This window comes from Rhinolophus hipposideros (genome assembly GCF_964194185.1).
Source record: "Rhinolophus hipposideros genome assembly, chromosome: 19".
Taxonomy (NCBI): Eukaryota; Metazoa; Chordata; class Mammalia; order Chiroptera; family Rhinolophidae; genus Rhinolophus; species Rhinolophus hipposideros.
This window is the reverse complement of record NC_138065.1, coordinates 29,257,279-29,279,116: the sequence shown is the minus strand read 5'-3', so window position 1 is coordinate 29,279,116 and position 21,838 is coordinate 29,257,279. Positions and strand designations below refer to the sequence as shown.

Genomic DNA, 21,838 nt, shown 5'->3' with positions numbered 1-21,838 from the left:
TGCCTGGTTGTGTGTGTACTTGGGAGGGAACCAGTCATCTGGGAGAGTTTCCAACAAACCCAGTGACTGCAGGGAGATGATGTGGTGGCTGAAAAGGGGGAGATTCACAAACCATTATTAAATATGGAGGGCAAATAAATTATTCTTTTCAAGAACTGAGGGTAGAGGGCAGCCGGATGGCTCAGTTAGTTAGAGCGTGAGCTCAAAACAACAGGGTTGCTGGTTCAATTCCCGCATGGGATGGTGGGCTACGCCCCCTGCAACTGAAGATTGAAAACGGCGACTGGACTTGGAGCTGAGCTGCGCCCTCCACAACTAGATTGAAGGACAATGACTTGGAGCTGATGAGCCCTGGAGAAACACACTGTTACCCAATTGAAAAAAGGAAAAAAAAGAATTGAGGGCAGGGAAAAATATGGAAGAGCTCTTTTTCCATATGGCGACTCAGGCCCAAGGAGCTGAGCTAGCTTTACACTCCATTATACTGATATCTCAGGATACACTGGTCTCTGTCTGAAAGCTACTTTGGAGCTCATTCTTCTCCAGGCCTTACTGCACGCTAGGGCTAGGACGTGTGGACCCTTACGATGCTGTTTGGCATAGCGGAGAGGCACAGATCTGGAGTGCAACAAAGACAAGGTGAGAGTAAGAAAAGGGAAGTATAGGGCCGAGCTTTAGAAAGGGCTCTAGGGGTGTGTGTGTGTTGTATCCCTTTTTAGCAAGGGTAACTGGGAGGGGACATACAATGGAAAGAAAAAGACTTGTTTTGTGAATGACCTCTGTTAACAAATAAGACCCAGGCCTTATTACTCATTTATTTCTTACTTACTTTTTTACTGCAGCGTTTTAAAGAAATGAAGTGGGCAATGTGGCTACCTGTGGAGAGCAGCCTGGGACAGAGGCAAGAGAAGTGGGGAAAAGACCTCTCACTACAGAAGTCTTGTACAACTTGAGCTTCTCCTCCTTGCCAACCAGTCTACTCAAACAGCCAGGAGAGTGGGCTGTCCTACAGCATCACACTGTTCCTGTAGGACCCTGGGTAGCCACAAGGTCCTTCCCTTCTATGTTTTAAAAGACAGCAGGGAACTTGATTGTACTGGATGAGAGTTTCAGGAGAGTTCTGAGTTCTAAGATAGGAAAACTCAACCTAAATGACCTGTCAGGAAGCTGTTTTGACCTGAAATTGGGGCCTAATATCAGTCATGCTAGAGACTCAATGAATGGAACAATTAAAAAAACAACAACAACAAAAAAAAACAACTAAGAAAGCAGGGGCTGGAGAACTCCAGATGGAAGGTAGGGGAAAGTGCTAAGGGAAACAAATTTTCCCAAAAGGCATTTCGTTAAAAATAAATAAAAGGAAAAAAGAAAAGACTGTCAATCCCACCCCTCTTTCTTATCCTTCCAAATTCATCCTTGTTCAAAAGCTTCAGCTTCATAGTTCCCTGATTGTACATTCTAACAAAAGCAGGCAGAGCAAAGCTTGTACTACAAGAGAATGAAACTGGCAACTGGGGCCACGAGTCAGGATCCAGTAACAAGCTGAGTTTTGGGCTTGCACACATGGGGTTCTAAACATGGCTCTGACAGATCCTTTCTCAAGTTCAACCAGTGACATTACCCAAAAGTAGAGACACATTGAGGACAGCACAGTTATAAGTGGGCATGGGTTTTTATTCTCAGTGCACAGCAGTATTGGTTTCTGCTCATCAGCAACAAGCTTTACTGGTTCCAAAAAAATTATCCTTTTTTTCTGCCTTTAAGAACTATTCTTCCTGTCTCAGAGGAACAACGTGTTTGAATTTCAGATTTGCCGGTTTATAGCATTTTCCCCTAAGAACCATAAATACATGCAAAACATTGTACAGAGAACTTAAATAATATCAAAATGCAAATACAGATTGGGTGCACTGTTAAGCCGAACTGCAATATGGCAAAACACACTGGGGTATGCATTGCCTGGATATCACCATCGGCTTATTTATGTCATGCAGACCACAATGGTCAATCTTTTGTTTCATTTTTCTTTTTTATACAAAAATACCAGTGCTTGCTATACTAGTTACTGAAAAAAAAGAAGAAACTCAAAATTCCTATCTGCATGCTGATTTGAAAAGAACAATGTAGACAGATTTGTTGGCACAATATATATGGCATATCCACATATGGCATACATACATATGGGAGAAAAAACGTGAACCAAAGGCCAGTTCAGTCACGGGAAGCTCGCCTCCCTCTATCTCTTCAAATTAAGAGGAAAGGGAACAGCAGGTCAAACAGCAGGGCTCGGAAGGCAAAGGACTGGCACTGAGCTCAATGGAAGGGTATCTGGTCTATTCTGAGGAAGGAGCTGGAATGGCTTAAGAATAGCAGGCATTTACAAATGCCTCACCCCTACCATTGCAGTGAGGTGGTCCCTTGTTATGAAGTAAGAAAGTGTGAACTTTGTGATGGTATCATCGGCTGCTTCAATCACTAGGCAAGGAAAGCAGAAAAGAAAGGAAGCTCTGCATTTGGGGGTTTCAGGGCACATGTGAGCTTGCCAGCCCCTCTGGGTTTCCAGCAGTGAGGTAATCACTCAGATTTGTTCCTCTCTGATGCTCAAGGGGAAGAAGAAACCCAAGCCTTAAAGAACCCACAAGTGCCAGAGGGATTTATAGATGGTCTCTCTAACACCTTTAGGGATATGAGTCATTTCAGAGGGCAGAGGGTACCTACGGGAAGAACCTAGCCCCAAGACTGTCAGCCAGGGCCAGAACCAGCCTCTGTTTTTTCCACTTAGAGCTCTATCCCCCATCTCATATACTGCATGAAACCTTTCTAGGGAAGGGGAAGAAGTCCCAAATTAAATCTGTACACAAAAACTCACTAATGGAAAACTCCAGGGGTGACAAGAGGTAAAAGAACCCCAAATCCCAAATCAGAGTATCCTTGCAGCCCAAGAGATGATAATGTCTTGTATATCACTCCGCCAGCTATTCATCAAGAAATAAAATCCAATCAAGACCCCTGACCTTCATGACTAGTTACTAGAGAACCTGGCACACATCTCCCTGGGGTCGCACACTCATTTTCTGCTGCCATCCCTTCTGCTGGACCCTTTCCTTCCCACCCACAGTCTACTGCCCGCTTTTCTAGATCTATCAAGATAGGAATCTAGAATCATAGTTTCCTTTTCTCCCCATCAGACTTTTTTCGAATCCAAAGCACCATTTTGGGGGTAAGCTTTATTAACTTATGCCATATTCATTCACGGCCAGTTGGATCATTGAAAACGAATAGAAAAAAACCTATATAAAAAATATGCACATAAACACTTAAACTTACTCAATTCCCTAACAACAAAATTTATATTAAAAAAGTCTAGAACCCAACAAATTCCGCCCCCTCCCCCAAGTATAAAGATGGCTGTTTGGAGAAAGGAATTATGGTGCATTGGTTTGAAAACCAATTACAAATACTAAGTCATCTGTCATGTCAAATGGCTGGTTAGTGCTCCCTCTACACAATTACATGACAGCACTTTATTTTAAATCTTTTAAACAAAATACATATGGCTGACTCAAAAAATACCAGTTTCTGATCTAAAGAAAACTATATATTTTTGCATAATATTCTATATTTTCTCTCCTACTATGGAAACTAGAATACATAAAAAACCATTGACTTTAAACAAGTAGACACAATCTCTCAGGAGTAACCTGTTAGGCACCATGAGAGTCTTTTGGGAGCAGGAATGGTAAAATAGCCTCTAAAGGTTGTTATTGGCTTGTTTTTTTTAACTGATCTGAGGTAATAAAAGACTTGACAGCGCTAAATCTTCCAATGTACTTAATAAATATACATGTGAACACCTAACACCTCACATGAGCTGTTTTTCCTCTATGAGTGTTTAAGACAGAGAAAAGATCACTGACGCATACAAACTTTACAAAACCAAAATCAAATTTGGTAGATTCTGTAGTAATGGGGATATGTAGGGGTTATTTTCTTTACTCTTCCTACCGTGGACAGCTCAGGTGAAAGGGTGAGGGAGGAGGCATCTAGAAGAGAAGGCTGGAGAGGATAGGTCCGGGTCTCCTCACTCTCACAAATGGACATTTGGCAGTTCATAAAAGCCTCAAGCCCCTTCTCCCTACTCCCATCGCTCTGCAGAGAAAGTGGCAAGCTTCATTAATCCAATGGGAGCAGGGAATTGGCAGATATGAGCGAACCCCTACACAGAAGAGTTTAAGTCAACATCAGCAGGGATAAATATGGAGCTACTGAAAACGTGGCTCCACCTTGTCCCATTAAAGAACACTTTAAAAAAATCTCTTATTGAAGTTCCCAGCTCCTAAGTGGCAGGTAAAACGAGATGCTTTGGGCAGTGTTCAGGGAAAGAAGGCACAGGGTTTTACTGTGCAGCGGGCGAACATGTTCTGGAGAAGGGCTTGAGTGGGGCATGTGAGAGAGAGGAAGAGAGGAAGGAGGAGAGCTTTTCAGGGCAGGTCTTTTGTTACTTTCAGTCAGCAAAATGTCACTGGAGGCTCCCACTTTGGAAACGTATTTTCAAAATCAGAATATCTGAGAAAGGTTGGGACCTTTTCAGAGATTGGACAAGTCAGGGACACAGCGAAAAGTAGAATTACGCAACTGAAGGGAATGTCAAAGCTAGTATCCAGCCACCTAAGCTCAAGGTTTCTGGTTTTTCAGATCCTGCTAGAATGGCGCTTTAGCCTCTCCCAAGGCTTCTCAACACTCACTCTTCCTACACTCAGGTTCTGCCCTGTGAGAGCCTTGGCAGATGGCTTTGAAAACAGTAGTGGTCACCCCAAGGAGGACTTCACAAGAGTTGGCTTCGATGGTCTGTCTTGTCCTTGACCTGCCAGCTTCTGGTCCTCAACGTCCAAGTCCATTTAGGAGGCAGGGTCATTCTCAATTCATTCTTTTGTCACCACTTTAGGATTAGGAGAAAGCTCAGGCTTATGGTAAAAACTACATACCACACATATGCAAGCTTCATGGTCAAGGTTGATCTTCCTGGCACTTAGAAACCACACAAATGTGACAAGATGGCAGTTTAGAAATAGATAACCTGACAACAGCAGCAACATATTCTTACCTGCTCTCAGTTACTTCAAAAGGACCCTGTTATCAAAAAAAGCCTATCTGCCTCTAGAACTAAGTCAAGGGTTCCACTGGGGCCAGAAGGAAGAATGGTCAAAGTTTACTCAAGTCATCCAGGTCCTTTTGACTTTCTTAATCATCGCAACTTTAAGACAAAAAAAAAAAAAAAGAGTGAAGGTAAGGAAGACAATGGTCAAAGGACCTTAGGGAGGTTGGGCTGGAAGGGTAGAAAGAGCTACAGGGTTATGTTTTCAAAATGGGAAAACTGTTTTAAAAACAATCACTCTGTAGGCTAATTCTATATATTCCATTCCTGCCTCCACACATTTCATTTGAAAACACTTGTTTCTCTGAACCCTCAACTGGGCTTATAAATGGCATAGACTCATAGGGTAAAATAAAAAAAAAGTCAAGAGATGGCAATATATGTATGAATACTGGGGAAAAATTTGAGTTGGGGTGGATGCCAAGAGGATCATATCATTTCTTTAAAAATGACAACTGTTACATCCAAGAAGTAGATTCTACCGTTCACTATCTGCCTGGGATTTGACTGGGTCTTGCTACAAATCCCAACTCAAGTTTAAGTCAAAATCCTTGTAGGTCTATTCTCCTACTTCCTCTTGGTCAGGTAGGGCTCATACATACTTGGGAGCAACTGACATGACAGTGAAAAACCCCATCATCATCTTATAGATGGGAGAGATGAACAGGAAATAGGGAAAGCAGGAATGGGAGTCAAGGAATGAAGTTCAAACTGATGTCTCCAGGCTGTGTAGAGGGCTGTCCAGGTGAGAGGCAACAATTTGCACCTGGCTGGAATCCACTGCATTGTTGTTTTTGTTGGCGTACGGAGTGACCTCGCCATCCAACAGGAGCACCCTAGTCCCACACTTAGAAAACTTTTCAAGATTTTCCTCCTCTTGCTCATCCAGGAGTGGTGTACGTGGCAACTCCTCATCTATTGCAAATTCAGGGTGGATCATGAAGTTGTGGATGGAGTTTCGGTTCTTGGGTTTCTGGATGCTTTCATGGAGGGAACTATGGAATGCTTTGACCACTCTGATCTATACCAGGGGAAGGAAAAGAAGGATGAGAAAATACGGAGATGAGAATTCACCAGTAAAACAAGAAATTGGTGGTTTGAGGAGAGAAACAAAACCTAAGCTACAAGACATTACTGATCAATAACAAAAAGCATACATATAAGAAGAGATCATGGAACACTAAAAACATTTACGTGACTCAATTTCAAGCATTCGGGTGGGGTGGGGTGAGTAATGGCAAACATCTAGGATGTTTCAAAAGCTGCATTAAAAAAAGCAGAAAACCCAAAGCAAAGTTAGCATTCCCAAACAATCCACTCTTAAAATGAAATGGAAAACAAAAAGATTCATTAGTTCTTTTGAATGGAGGGCAAGAACATTGGAACTAGGTGCAAATTAACAGCCAAATTTAAAAGATGATTCAGATATGTGGATTTCTGTGTTGAGGCCAAACATCTTGTGAATTTGGAATGGATAAATTACACATAGTAGTTATCTGTTTAAAACCCTCAAAGAGCCAAACACATACCAATCTGCACACAATACGCTTTCGGTGATAAGTGACCATGAATACAGTGCAACAAGGCAGACAAACCAGTCTTCATATGTGTCAGCAGCATGCAAGAAATTAACCCATAAACTCCAATTAAATAATTGCTCTTTTACTAAGAAACATGTATGTATATATTTATATCCCACAACTTCCACACTGTTCCCTCCTTCTGTCCTTCCCTTGGAAGATGTGGATGAAATACAGGTATCAAAGGTATCAAAAGGCGCCTTCCTCCTGATTACTGAGAGAAAACGTGTCTCTCACAACTCAGATGTATATCTGTGTCTCTCATACTCGGCAACTATGCCCAGTCTTTCAGTTTTCTCCAGCTGTTTCTAAATTTCTTTCTTACATGGGAAAGAAAGGATGGGACCAGGAGAGAAACCATCCAATCCAGGGGGCAGTGCTACAAATAAGTGACTTTTCTGATGGGGTGGAAGAAAAAGATGGAGGAAAGGAAACAATTTATAGTTGTACTGGGCAAAGTCTTTGTTCTACTGTATAGAAAGGGAGGGATTCAGTCAATTTAGAGAAAGAGAAAAAAATTGATCTTAATTGATCCCTGTGACCAGCCTTTGTTTTATCCATAGGCACCCACCCTTTGGCAGACTGCTTTTCTGAATTGCAGACCTGTTTGAGGGATGGTTTAGAACCTGCATTAGTAGGATTGGGGGAGGGGGAGAAGGTTGGATACCAAGGTTGGAGAGGCCAGGGGAAGAGAAAGCATTTATAGGATTTTTTGTTGCTGGGAGGAGGCTCATCCTAGTCTTAGCCAAAAATTCTTCCTTTGGAAAAAGAATGGGAGAAACACAGAAGAAACTGTTGATGTAGGGAGGGTGATGAGATAGGGAGGAATGATGAACGTTGGGGTAGGGTGCCTCTTTCATTCTTCTGCTGTTTAAGCGAAGAATATGTTCTTGGAGAAGAGGCAAGAGTGTGGGGACAGCAGAGTGCACAGAGTCAGCCAAATAAATTGGTTGGCTAGCCTGTCCCAGTGTTTCCTATCACTGCAGAAAACCTTCAAAACTAATGTGCAAAGAAGTTTCACTAAACTTGTGTCTCTGCTGGCTAAGGCTTTCCTTGCCTCACTCTATGACAGCCTGGCAGAACCACCCAGAACTAAGGGTGCTCAGAGCTTAGAAGGCAAAGGATTCTTTGCCATTCAATAGAATCAGCTCAACAAGAAGAATCAAGGAATGTGGGCACACATTCACCAGGCTTAACAGAAAGTAAGGACCTACTTTTCCATCCTTTTATGATTTTCATTTACCATCTAATGGGTGAATTTTAACTATTATGCACTCTTTGCTCCAGATCTAAGTGATATCAGATGGAATAGAGGCTCCATCTGATCTTTAGAAGGTCCAAAGTTTTTACTGATCTACGTCAAACTTAGAGCAAGGCAATTTGGTTTAAGTAAACCCAAACCCAATGCCTTCTCCCTTGGCCCTGGTGAAGAAATGGGTTCAAAGCTATGCCACCCTCTGTAGGAGTGATAACATAGCCCATAGTTTTCACCTGCAATTGAGATCTCAAAATTTCTAACAGGTGCTGCAGGAGAACAGGTACCTTTATACCACCAGTTGATCATTGTCAACATCAGTGATTTTCAAACTTCCTGTTCCTTTTTTTTAAGCAATTGAATACTTTATTAAAATAATTATATGTGAAGTCTAATGTAGAAAACAGATTTTAAAAAACTGAGGTTGGAGTGAGCATCTAGAGCCCTGTTTGCTGGCTTTTGCTCTCACCTGTTGGGGTGGTCATAACACTTACAGGTAAACAATAAGGGAGACAAAAGTAAATTGGGGATGGGTAGATGGAAAATTTCTTTTTTGGGGGCACAAGGAACAGTCATCCGGCTAGACTGCGGGACTTCTGGAATCTAAAGAGAAACCAGTGACCTGCAAGGGAAGCTCAAGTGAAGAGGAATCAGAGAGCTAAGGAGTACCATCTAGTGGCCTGGTGGATGGAGAGAAGGACAAGTGGGTAGAGGGCACAAGTCTGTGCCAGAATGCTCCCAACACTGGCCTCAGAGAAGGTGTAACACATGCTGATGAACAACTGCACAGACACACCATCATCAATCCACCCCAATTGACGGCCTCTTCCGTCGCTGATGCATGCTGTCTTGTGCAAGAGCAGCATATGGGAAACAAGACATAGCTAGTGAAGAGGGTGCTGTGAAAGCTTTAGGCACTCTCCACTCAGCCAATCAACCCTTCCTTCCCTGGTCATCATCTCTAAAAACCTCTAGGAAATGCCTCTTCTGTGGCCCCTGTCCTACAGGTGAAGTGGCTGATTGAAGCGCAACTCTTTCTCATAACTCAGGAACCCCAACCAGGCTAGACCTTAGGTTAGGTGTGAGTGCTAAGAGCCACCACAGACTCTCCAGACCTTAATGAATGGGCAGATGAAGACTCCATTTCCTCAGCTGGTAGTTTTCTGCTCCATTTTCAGAAACTAGGGGAAGAAAAGAGATTCGGGCTTTCCTATAGAGGGAAATCTTAGGGATTTATCTACAGAAGGTTAGATAAGTAACTGAATTCATTTGGAGATCTGGAATGGGACAGGAGGTTTTAAAATGCATGCCTATAACTTCTAGGATCTCCAAGGAAGAAGTCACAGCTGGAGAAAGAACAGATGTGACTTTTTCCCCAGTCTTTGATGGTTTGCAGCATACCCTCCACCAGCATCTCTACAAGGGCCTAATAGGCTCTCTCTTCTGTTTAGTCTCCTTCTACCTTCAAATTGTTGTCACTAATCCTACATAACAGAGAGGCATGATTTAAAAAGAACAGAAACTAGTTAGAGGACATGGCAAAGCCAGAAGAAAATGGAAATAAGAAAGGAATATGGAAGGAACAGAGCGAGAGGCTCCTGGATATTTGCAAGGTAAGACTTGTTTAGTTCTGTGACTACCCTTAGGCTTAAAGAAATATGTATCTATATAACACTCCACTCCACCCCACCCCCATATTTCATATGAGAACATTTACAGTTGGTTAAAAAGACAATAAATAATCTAAGTCTGGTCAACCTACACAGCTCACAGTCATGTGAACCACGGACAGTGCAACTGTTCTTTCTTCATAACCCATCCCAGGGTTGGGGGTGGGGGTGGTTGGGAGGAAGGGAGAGACAAACAGATGTTTGGAGCCCACAATATACTTAATACAGAGAGACTCCTTTCCCATCAAATATTAAAATAGCAGTATCAGTAAAGAGACTTCTCTCTCCTCTCTGTGTCCCATTTGGGGAAGGTAAAATGACCAGGAATATGAAGGCATAAGCATGAGCAAGAATCCAATAATCTACCAAAGGGAACACCAGATCTTAGGTTGAATGTAAACAGCATTCCAATGGACAGGCGGGCTGAAAAAGGGGTTCCTAAAACTCTATGCACAAAATAAGATAGATGGGTTTGCTATAGGAAAGACAATGATTTTCGAACTTCCTGCTTCTATTTTTCTATTCTATTCCTAGAGGAAAGGAGAAGAAAAAAAAAGTTGCTCTTCAGAAATTCCTAAAAAAAAAAAAAAAGTTTAACAGGTGAAGAAAAATAAGTTATTTTGAACTTTTCATCTGTTTCTCCCACCCAGATGTGAATTAATTGATTTTTAAACCAGAGTTTGGTTTAAAGTCCCTGAAAAGTAAAACAATGCGGCTGCTCAGCCCGGAACTGAACACCTTTGTTTCTTCACATTCCACTATAACTTTTATGCCAATACTGCCAGCTAACAATAGAGTGGTTGCCAGAAGAACTATTATTAACGGCCAAGTTCAATAATGGCTCAATTATGACAGATCTACTCGTAAAAAAACCCATAGGAACAATAGCTCCCCTCATACCTTTTCTCAGGAGATCTCAAACTTGCCCCCAAATGAAGAGTTCCTGTGTTTTCATTTGGCCTAAACTTACACCTAAACTTAGACGACAGAGTTTAGACTCAAAGGAGCAGAAGGAGAAACAACACAACATATCCAAACAAAGCAAAAAACAAAAACAAAACAAAGCAGGACAAAAAAAAAACTCAAGGAAGAAGCAAGAAATGCAGAAGAACAATCAGAAAACAGGACTGTTGTCTTTAAAATGGTTATATTTAATAACTTTTCAGTATTTAAAATAAATAAGTAAATAAAGAAAGAAAGAAAAGAAAAGAGCACACAGCCTGGTTTGGGAGTGGGATTTTGGTCCCACTTTTCTTCCCTTAAGTCAAAGATCAAAGGGAAAAACAAAAAGGAAGATAACCATGGTTGGTTAAAGTGGATGCCACGTGCTCTCTTGTGGTCATAAAATCATGCATCATAATAGACTATCACTCACTGCCCAGAGTAGGAGATGAAACAGCAGCAGCAACAGAAGTGGTGGGGGAAGATTTGACTGGTGCAACTGTTACATAGGATGAGCTAGGAACATGTTTTACATCAAGGTGTTGACCCATGGTCTGTCGCTTTAGGACTCCCTTAAAAGAGGCTCCCGTCTGGAATGTGTTAATTACGTCGATCTGCAAAGAATCAGAGAGTGAAACAGCTTTGCTCCACAGTCAGAGAGGTGAAGAAAAAGGAAGGGAGGGTCCCGGAGGGTTAAGGGAAGGGGAATGGAAGGAGCTGGGCAAAGGGGACAAGAGACAGAAAGCTAGAGAGAGAGAGGTGCCCTCACACACAAAGCAATGGTCACACTTCACTTAAGGAACAATTTGCCATGGAGTCCAAATACCCAGCCAGAATCCAGTCTGCTCTTCCCTTTTAGCTGATGAAGGACATTTTAGGTATACTGGTGACCAAAAGTATCTAAAATTTAAAAGGACTTCTACACCCATAACTGCTCACAGATAGTGGCAACTTATTGTTTTGACCTATACTGTTAAAAAATGAAGCATATAATTTAAGATAGAAGGCAAAGTATATATTACTGAATTTTGAGGCTCAGGAACCTCTAACCCAATTAAACTGACTACTTATTTTTACAGATTTTCCAGGAAAATAACTCATGTATTTAAAGAAAAAACAGAGGCATGTAGTAGGTGACATACATAGGTCACCATAGTGGAAAGGCTCCTGACCATGAGTTGCTGGGCTCACCCTGTTCTGGGTTTCTTCTCTGAGACACCCTTTCATTGGGCTGAAGTGGACAGGGCTTGAGAATGGAGCTCGAGAATCTAATGGCCAGGCTCTTCAGAAAGAATGCCACTAACTGCATTAATGTATTGGAGATCTGGAAAAGTCTGGCAGAAATGCTGACAATAATTCAGCATTTAGAATGAGGGAGGGGCAGAAAGAGTTGTTGGTAGTTGGTGGGTGGTAAGCAGCTGCAAGTCTATCCCTACACAGTGGTCTCTGGTCTCCAGGGTGCCACTCCTCTGAGACAGAGGAAAGTCATGCTATCTGTTTTCCAACAACGGTCTGGGTCTGGGGCCTCGGTCAAACCCACCATCCTTATCCCTGACCCCTAAGGAACAAGGAACAAATCAAAAGGAATTCCTTTACTCTTCAGCATCTGGCACAATTGTCTTTAAAATGCCCACATGCTTAGAACCAAGGGCTAATCTCCCAGGAATGCAGGAAAGGTGCTGATTCCACTCATCTGACTTCATTTCCTCAGGAGAGAAGGTGGGAAAACAGGCACCTTGTGAGTCAGACAGTAATTCTTACTTGTAAAGCTTCCTGAGAAACCATGACCTGTTTAGGGCTAGTTTCTGGATTCTGAGCTAAAACACCGCCCCCGCCCCCACCCCCCCATCACATTATACAGTTTTCAGTTCTAGGGGACAGAGGTGCCTGATCCTGTAGGAGGAAAGGGTTTCCATGTGGGGAGCATTCAGCTTCATGGAAGAAGGGGCTATAGAAACATCTTCCCTCGTATTTATTAGGGTTATAAGATATCTCAACCTCCACAATGAAATTGGATCCAAGGTTTACCTTCCCAAGATTCTAGCCCTTGTTTCTGAAACTTATGTTTTCTAATACTTTTTAGCTCTCCCCAAACTAAAGAGACCAAGATGGGACAATAGCTTGGCAACATCTCCCACCCCTAAGTGTTGCAATGAGAATTACAACAAAGATCAACACATATGGCAGGAGATTTTGTTAGAGTCCTGCTAAGGCTGAAGAGTTGTGCCAGGAGAGAGCGTCAGGTGTCCAGATGAAGACTGGCATAGTCAGCTTCATTTGCTTCTAGTTAGGTGCACATTACCATGGCATGAATTTGGTCCTTGTGGCATCTTTAACAGGTTGCCTTTGCTGCCTAAGTTCAGGATTTAATGCTACTCTGGCCTAACCGCCTCATACACCAATAGGGAAAGGTAATATTCCTAAAGCTATGTAGGCAGTGAAACTAAACAGAGAGGTGTACAGTCGAGAGTAGAAATTGGTAGTGGAGGGCAGAAGGAAAATCCATGAATCTCAGGCCCCCAGGAGAGAAGACGGACCAGGAACCAGGAGACACTGGAATGGAGGAATCCTGGCTAGGAAAGAAATCACATAGTAGGAGAGGAGGCAGAGGATCCTGAAGGGAAGAAAAGCAGACAGGTCATTTTGAAAAGAGCAGACCTAAAGGAAAGCACCAGGGCCTCAGTGATAGGAGCCAAAGGTGCCAGAATTCCGGGCACATGAGGCCCTTATTCTGGGCACATGGGCTCAGCAGCCTGGAGAGCTGGTGGGGCAATGGTGGGAACTCTGGAGGTCCTGAGGCAGTAGTTGCAGGTACTGTGGGAATTCCCCTCTCTGGTACGAGGAACTCAAGAGACGGGAAAGTCTCAGTGTTTTACTACCTGGCCCCTCTTTTCCACTTCCATCTGTTGTCTTGCCTGTGGGACAAGTTCCCAGCAGGTATTTACTTTAGAATATTCATTGCACCTCTCTTCTCCATGCACTAAGGAGCGGAGGTGGACTCGACTAGGGAACTTTCTAAACATCTGCAAGGTTAATTTTAGAGTGAACCTTATTTCCGGGATCTTCAGCCAATCAGTAGAGTGGAATAGGCCTGGTCTCTAGAGAGCACCTGGGAGAGTTGGAATTTAGTTTCTTGAGATGGAAAATCTCAGGACTATCACAATAGAGGTATATGGGGCAAGAAGAGGGGAAGGGATGGGATGCCTAGACCAGCCCATTCGCCCAGGAGAAAGTAGGTACAGGTGCATGGAAAGTGGTAAAAAAAAGTTTCTGTAGGGTTATAGGCAGGGGACTTAAGAGCAGCAGCAGCAACTTCTCTCCCATTTGAGAAATTGCAAGAAAGGAAAAAATTGAAGAAATTATAGCTTCTTCCTTTTTGGGAAGTAAGTCTGAATCCTGCAAAAGATACTCAGGCATTGAGAGACTATTGCCATTTATACACACTTAGCCATCAGATTCCCCACCATGTCCTTAAATTTCAATTGGGAAAGATATGAGGGTGAGTTTCTTTTACAAAGATCCCTCCAGGTGACATCAACATTACTCTAACAGCAGTTAGAGTAGTTGAGGATGTACATTACGTGTCAGCTGTCTAACTCCTTCCATCTGAAGGTAAGGTAAGACTCTGAACTTTTCCCACCCTGGGTTAGGTCTAGTGCTTGCAGGAGACTTCATTCAGGAAGCTTGCCCAACCTGATGGAAGGTGGGAAAGTGGGCTTGAGAACCAACCCAAAGTTAAAGGACTATTCTAACAGTTAGTGTCCCACCCTCTAGACCTTATGACTACTTTCCCTTCAAATAAGCCCATGGAGCTATCTCTGCCCATCTGCCCTGAAGCTAGCAATCTGGGGCTGCCCACTAGTAGCGGGCCTTGGAAGGGAAGAGACGATGGCTACTTGATGCCCTCCCAACACCTCCCAAGATGGAGAGATTTCTTCTCCCAGTGTGAGGCTAGGCCACTATCAGAGTACCTGAGTCTGGATACGGTTCAGGCCCCGGAACCAGAGGATCTGGCCTCGGCGCAGCTCCATCTCTGCATGGTCAATCTCATCCAGCCCCTCTGCATCCTTGGTGATCTCCTCTTTGGTGATGCCATGCCCAGCCTCCTTTAGGAACTTCAGGGATTGTGTAGGTATCGTGGAAATTACCTGAGACCAGGTGAAGCAAAAGGTGAGACACCAGAATTGGGGTGAGGAACAGTCGTTCAACTTACATGGGTCAGGCCCTGGGGTATGTGACTCTTGGCCTTCTTCCCACTGGGAAAACAGAGGGAGAAGCATCAGTCCATTCAAACAGCATTCACCAAGTGCCTGCCAGCTGTCAGGACCTCCGAAAGGTTTTCTGTATTTGTGGATGTCCAAAGGAGAACTTATGTTCTAAAATTCAACCAACCATCTGCCTTGTTATATACTTCATTCTCCTCCTTCTGTTTCAGTTTTTCCTCTCCATTTTGCCATGTGTCTTTCCAAAAAAGGAGAACAATGTATGATGTATGATACATAGTAGGAAGGGACAGTGACTAGGACCTGGGAGAAAACAGGTCTGGGGACAGGACGGTCACATTGCATGTGCATGAGTAAGGGATAGAGAGGATATTGGAAAAGAATGAGTCCTTTCTTAGTTACCACATGCAAAGTAATTCTTGTATTATAAAACTATAGTCAAAGGTTACTAAAAGTCTTCTTGGGCTTAGGGTGAGGAAGTATATGGACAGGCCATGGAAGAAGGGACATATGAGTATTACCAGAAGCCACAGAGCAGTAGGTTGGGCTTGTAATTCAAAATAAATCATTTGGTAAGCTTAGTTCCTATCAATGAGTTCATCTTTAAAACATGAGGAGTAGACAGGGCTCAGGTGGGAAAGGGGCTATGGCGGTCCAACCTGGACCCAAGTGTTTTGAAATAGGAAGAATATCAAAGTTCTGTTTTCAGATGTTGGAAGGAGCTGCTATGATATAGAAGGAAGACTGTTATCTGGCATCAAGGTCACACAGTCACGTGTGAGACTAGATTCCGATGAGAGTTTCAAGTAGTAGTGAAACAATCGAGCTTCATCCGAGTATAAACTGTGTTAGGGACCCCAATGGAAAATGAACTTCAGCAAATGGAACAGGGTGGAGGTACTGGGGTTAGGAAATGGGATGGAGTTTAATCAGGATGGCAGCTAGGAGGTATGAAAGAAACAACTAGCAGGTGTCTGAGGGGGGGGAAATTCCTCCCTGTAGCCCCAGGGAGGAATCTTTGGGGCCAGTTAGAGCAAAGCCTCTATTACCTAGGTGGCTGGGCACCATTCAGTAGACACCTGAGGTTTACAAAGTAGAGGGACAGCCCAGGCCAGAGCTGAGGATGAAGAGGACTTACACAGTGGTATTCGGGAAGGACTGAAACTCTCACCAGACCGGATGATATTATTACAACATAAGCAGTTACCATTTATGGAGCACTTACTGGGTACTAAACATTGTTCTAGTATAGTAACATTTCTGTATAGTAACTGATTTTCTGATGAACAATAACCCTGTTATCCTAAGTTGCGGAAACTGAGGCTTGTAAAAAGGAGAGCTGGGATTCAAACCCAGGCAGCCAATCCCACATCCAGCTCTGAGCCATGTGCTATACTGCTTCTCTAAAGACCTTGTGAGTCTGGATTTTATTCTAGGTAAAAGTCAAGCATTCTACCCAGATAAGGCCATGGAGATAAACACAAGAGGTGGGGGAGCCTTAAACTGTGTTAGCACAGTAGCCAGAGCCAGACTGCAGTTTCACTACAATAAAGACATATGCTTTGTAAACTCTTCTACTTCTAAGACCCTTACTATTTTTTGTTTTGTTTTTAAGCAAAATTCCATTGAAAATTTCCACTCCCACCTCAGAGAAACTAAGGGATTGCCTGTCTCCAGGCCTGGTTAGAGAAGAGATCTGAAGCCTCTGAAGTGGTGGGCACTGATCACTCCACTTTGGGATCCTACCAGATGGAAAGAACTTGAAAATTTGGGGATTGAGGAGGGAGGAGAAGAGGTCTGCACGCTGTGTGAGTGCACAGGGAAGGCGGGTTAGTACTTACCTGGCCCCACAGCAGTTCTCCAACACCAATGAAAAGACACCAAAACCACTGGGACAGGGTGAGCCTCGTACAACTGAAGGGTTTACCCCCAAATTCCACGATCAGAATCTAGAAAAGAGAAGGGGCAGCCCACCATCAGGGAGGTGAGTAACAGATAGCAGCCCTTCAGCCAACGCCATCAGAGCCAGGTAACCCCGTTTCCAGGATCCTGGCGGTGCAAGTCCTGATCTGCTTGTTGGGAAAGGAGACAGAAGGAATCCAGAAGTGGAGAGAGACACGAACAGTCTTTACAGAGAACTCTGATAGGGAGACAGACACGGCTATTATGAAAACTATTGATGTGGGAGCAGGGAGAGCTGGAGGGGGAGCTGGAGGCTTCTTGTGACTAAAGCCAGTGATGACAAAGAGAAGGCACAGTGATGGAGAAAAGGAACTGAGGATGGGGGCAAATAAGGGAGGTACCCTGTTGAGAGGTGAGGCAGGAGCTCCTTTGTTATATGGTGGGCTCCTAATCTCTTGTATCTGCAGATATTTAAGTATATCTCTGACTAGGGCAAGAAGGAAAGGCCCAATCCTCTTACCACTAGGACAGCTATGTCTTAACCCCAGTTCCCACAGGAGGAGCCCACTCCAGGTTTATTTGTCAACTACATGTGCACCATCCCATCACTTCTTTCTCTGTTAGCAGCACAGTGTTTTCGACCAAAAGCCCCATCAGAACAAAGGGGCAGGGTGGGGAGTGGGCCCACGTAGCACGTGCATGCACATTTCATGTATGCTGGCATGCGAAGTGGGGAGAATAGTGTGACTCTCCTCTTGGTCACATTGTGAATATTTCTGGGTTTTAGAAAGATAATGAAAGGATTCTACAAGTCTTATTTTATTTGCTACCAACATGCTGTCTTGCACTGGAGTACTTGACATAGCGGGCTCCAATTCTCGAGCAACCTGCAAATGAAAGCCAATGGGGAACCCAAAGTCCAGATCTCCATTACTCCCTCACTCCCTTCCCTGGGTACTTCTGGCTCCCAGCTTCTGGTCTCAGCCCCGGACCTCCTACGCCGACTCACCTGGCTGATGAACGTGCCCAGGACCACAGAACAGAAGATGGGGTTACGGAAGATGCCTGCAAAAACGTTCCTCTCCCCGTGGATCTTGCGAGAGTTGACTTCATTGAAGAGCTGCATCAGCACAAACGTGTTGAAAATGATGGTGTAGTGCTGGCTGGGTGGGGAATGCAGAGGTGCTTTCCTCCCACTGTCGATGTCAAAGAATTTCTCACCTGGTGGGGCGAGGGGAGGCATGGGAGGGTAAGGATGGTCCCAACGAGGGCTCCGGTTGGGTCAGAACATGCGGGTGTGGCCATACTGGCTGCTGATGGCTGGTGTCCAATCTAATGTCAGTACCTGAGCTATGCTAGTTAGCACATATTTTTAACGTTAGCCCTAGTCTCAACACATCTGACCCTCTCTCTCAGTTTGCTCTGTTGGTATCTGCCTTCTTCTAGTGCAGCATGGTGGTAAAACTATGTGCACTAGAGCCTGGCAGACATAGGTTTGAAATTTAGTGCCACTATTATGGGACCTGAGCTTTAGTTTTATAATCTATAAAAAAGGTATAATGAAGTTACCCTTGGGAAATTCTTAAAAGAAGTACATAAATTACCACAATGAGCCCTGTTGCGCTAGTTGTGGTGGGAACAGAGGATGCACTCAGTAAGTGGAGCTGCTGTTACTCCTAGTCTGTGCTCAGCTTGCTCCCCTGCTGCTTTTTTTCCTTGAGTCATTCTCGCCCCATCACTATCCAGCACCCCAACTACCGCCTCACCCCCATCCCCACCGCAGCTCACCAGCAAAGACAAGGAAAAAGATGACTGTGAGCTGATAGACTGCGTGGCCCAAGATGTTCTTCATCATAGTCCGTGAGATCAGAGGCTTATTTCGGCCATAAGGGCGACGCTTCAACAGACAATCTGTAGGAGGCTCTGTGGCCAGGGCCAGTGAGGCAAACGTGTCCATGATGAGATTAACCCACAGCATCTGCACAGCTTTCAATGGGGAATCCTAGTGGGAAGAAGAACCAGTCCTTTTAGGTCACTTCAGCACCCTCACTGTCTGTCCTTGAGATCGCCTAGCTCCCCCTATCTACCTAGACTTCAGGTCCGGCCACTTATCAGCTGAGTGACCTCGAAAACGTTACTTAGCCTCTTTAAGCCTTGGGTACCTCACCTGTAAGATGAGGATAATACAAACTCTGCAAGGTTGGTTTTGAAGAACAGAGATAATAACATAAGTGATCATCACAGTGGCTGACATGTAAGTGCTAAGTTAAGCAGATAAATTATCATCACCCCACATGAGCAGATGGAGAGAGTGGACCTAGGTAGAGCTACAACCTGCCCAACACCACTGGGGAAACTGCCCTTACTCCTCAGTAGACATACTATACTGTATCCCATTCCTCACGTTCTGTAGTCCCTGCCTCATTCCTCCCATTTCAGCCACTACACAAACACACACTCCCTTCACCTGAGTGATGCAGGCTCCAGTGAAGGCCACAATCACGGCCACTACATTGACAGTGAGTTGGAACTGCAGGAACTTGGAAATGCTGTCATAGACATTTCGTCCCCACATCACTGCCTTCACGATGCTGGTAAAGTTGTCATCTGTTAGGATGATGTCTGATGCCTCCTTTGCCACATCTGTGCCTGCAATGCCCTAAGTTAAGAAAGGGGAAGGAAAACTGAATAACCGGATAAAGCAGAGTTTATCTATTAATACATTCTGAACCCAGACTCCATTTCCTGACCTCAAAGAAGTCTCAGAACTAGGCCTAACACTAGTGGGCACACTAGCCATACAAATACTAAAGAGTAAATGAGGCAGAGTATTTTGAGTTCTCTTCTCTCCCAAAGAAAATGAAGGGAAAATGTGTCACTGTCATTCTACAGCAAAGAGCTCTGGGGCCTGATGCCAACACCTTACTCCTGAACTCAGACTGCAAGTTATAGTTGTCTTTGATATTCCTTTCTCTCTTCCCTCCTACTCCCCCAACTTAGAACCAATTAAAAGTCCTATCTATCCCATCTCCAAATCCTCACATTTCCTTTGCTGCTGCCAGTATCTCATTTAAGTCCCTGTTGGCCCCACACCTTTAAGTCACCCTACATTTTCCTTCTAGGAGTAGTAATCTGGCAGCACAGTTCAGATGTCCTGTCCTTGTTCAAAATCCTGCCACTGGGGAACCACTAAAGGTTTCTGAATAGACATACCAGGGGTTGCAAGCTGTGCTTTAGAAAGTGAACTTTCTAGTCTGGCAGTCAAAGCCCTCAATAACTGAACCCTGCTGTGTTTTCCAACCTGCTCTTACATAATCCTTCTGCTGAAAACCCACTAGTTTACTCACAATCCCCCAAATCTGTCATTCACTTTTAGAGGATACTTCTACTTATACCATTTTCCCAAGTCTGGAATACCCTCTTTTCCCATCTATTTAAATCCCACCTATCTTTAATGTCCCATTTACTCTGCAAAACTGTCCCTAACATCCTCAGCCCATACTTCAATTTCACGTCTTTAGACTCCTGTAACCCCCAGAGGAGTTTATTTATTAATTTGGCTCACACTAGTAGATTATTTGTTCTCTTTCCCTGGCAGTATTATTTTTCCAATCCACATTGCAACAAATGAATATCTGTTAGACAGACTATACAATTCAGTCTCCCCATCAAAAAGTTCTCTAACACATCCACACAATGCTGTACCATGCACTATAAAAAAAGAAGGAAAAGAAAGAAGGAATATCTCTTTGTACTTGATACCATGGAATAATCTCCAAGTGAAAAAAAGCAAGGTGGAAAAAAGAGTGATATATATATATATATATATATATATATATATATATATATATATATATATAAACAGAAAGTACTATAGGTAAGTATCCCTTCTCTTAGAGGGTGGGATATAAACATATTACTTATTATTTTTTAAAGAAGGAAACAGAAAGATAAACCAAAAAATTAAAGAAATAAGTTACCTATGGGGTTAAGAGGGAGACAACAGGGTAGAGGTGATAGGAGTAGAAGCTAGATTTCTATGAAAAGACTTTGCTTTCTATATTTGACTTTAGAATTATATAACTACTTTATACAAGTATAAAACAAAATGAAGTTTAAAAAGAAATCTTGGGCCGGTCCAGTAGCTCAGGTGGTTGGAGCTCCATGCTCCTAAGGCCTAACACCGAAGGCCACCAGTTCGATTCCCACATGGGCCTGTGAGCTGCGCCCTCTACAGCTTAGATTGTGAACAACAGCTCTCCCTGGAGCCCGGCTGCGGTGAGCAGACGGAGGTTGGCGTAAGCTGCCATGGGCTACCCTGTGCTGGCATGAGCAGCCGGGGGCCAGCATGAATGGCAGGCAGCCATCGTGAGTGGCCGGCAGCCGGTGAGAGCTGCTGTGAGCAGCTGACTGACTGCCTCGTGACCTACTTCCTCAGCCGGGGGAAGGGGGGCAGAATCCCAGGATGGGTCAGGAAGCTGTGTCCTACACAACTAGACTGAGAAACAATGGCTTGAATGGAGTGGAGGGTTGGGGGGTAGGAAGAATAAAGGGGGGGAAAAAAAGAAATCTCTAAATTGGAAAGCAACATGATAAATGAACTGTTGTAACCAGTTGGTAGTACAACCACATAAAGGGAAAATGTCCCAAATGACTTTTTTAAAAAACGCAGTAACTTGATGGTATATTCTTAGTAGGATATACCTACGGGATAAAAAGTAGTATAAGAAAATATGTAACTTTTTTTGTAGAGTAATTGAATTATTGCTGCTATTTTGAAACTACTACATATATCTTAGGATAAAGAAGTAATAATTATGTTAATGCCCTTAAAAATCAAAATTTTTAGCTTAAGAGATATAAATATAAAATCAGGGGAGTTAAATAAAATCAAGAAGTTAAGAGTTCTATAATTCTAAATTTGAATTGGAAATGCCAATGTGAATTCATGAAGTATTTTACTTTAAAACACAAAAACACAAGAGAGACATTATTTCCTAGCTTTTTCCACTGAAAAGGCCTAGAAGCCTCAGTGGTAAGGAACATCCTGATAATCAGATTGTATTCTCTAAATACCATTTCTCACTAAAATGAAGCAGGACTCCTTTGAG

At 43.5% G+C, this 21,838-nt stretch overlaps 1 protein-coding gene across 4 annotated transcripts in view; it reads right to left on the bottom strand.

Moving 5' to 3' along the window:
- Nucleotides 1-3,583: 3,583 nt before the first annotated feature.
- ATP2B4 (ATPase plasma membrane Ca2+ transporting 4) overlaps nucleotides 3,584-21,838 on the bottom strand; it is a 91,005-nt gene continuing 72,750 nt past the window's right edge. For 2 of the 4 annotated variants that reach the window (XM_081026954.1, XM_081026953.1), the window contains 7 exons: nucleotides 19,195-19,386; nucleotides 18,516-18,729; nucleotides 17,737-17,948; nucleotides 16,667-16,774; nucleotides 14,574-14,750; nucleotides 11,036-11,216; nucleotides 3,584-6,176 (listed from right to left, as the gene is read on the bottom strand). In XM_081026954.1, the coding sequence (XP_080883080.1) occupies nucleotides 6,151-6,176; nucleotides 11,036-11,216; nucleotides 14,574-14,750; nucleotides 16,667-16,774; nucleotides 17,737-17,948; nucleotides 18,516-18,729; nucleotides 19,195-19,386 (1,110 nt within the window). In that variant the 3' untranslated portion in view covers nucleotides 3,584-6,150. The remainder of the gene's footprint in view (nucleotides 6,177-11,035; nucleotides 11,217-14,573; nucleotides 14,751-16,666; nucleotides 16,775-17,736; nucleotides 17,949-18,515; nucleotides 18,730-19,194; nucleotides 19,387-21,838) is intronic. The other 2 variants (XM_081026952.1, XM_081026951.1) reach the window with 1 other exon arrangement.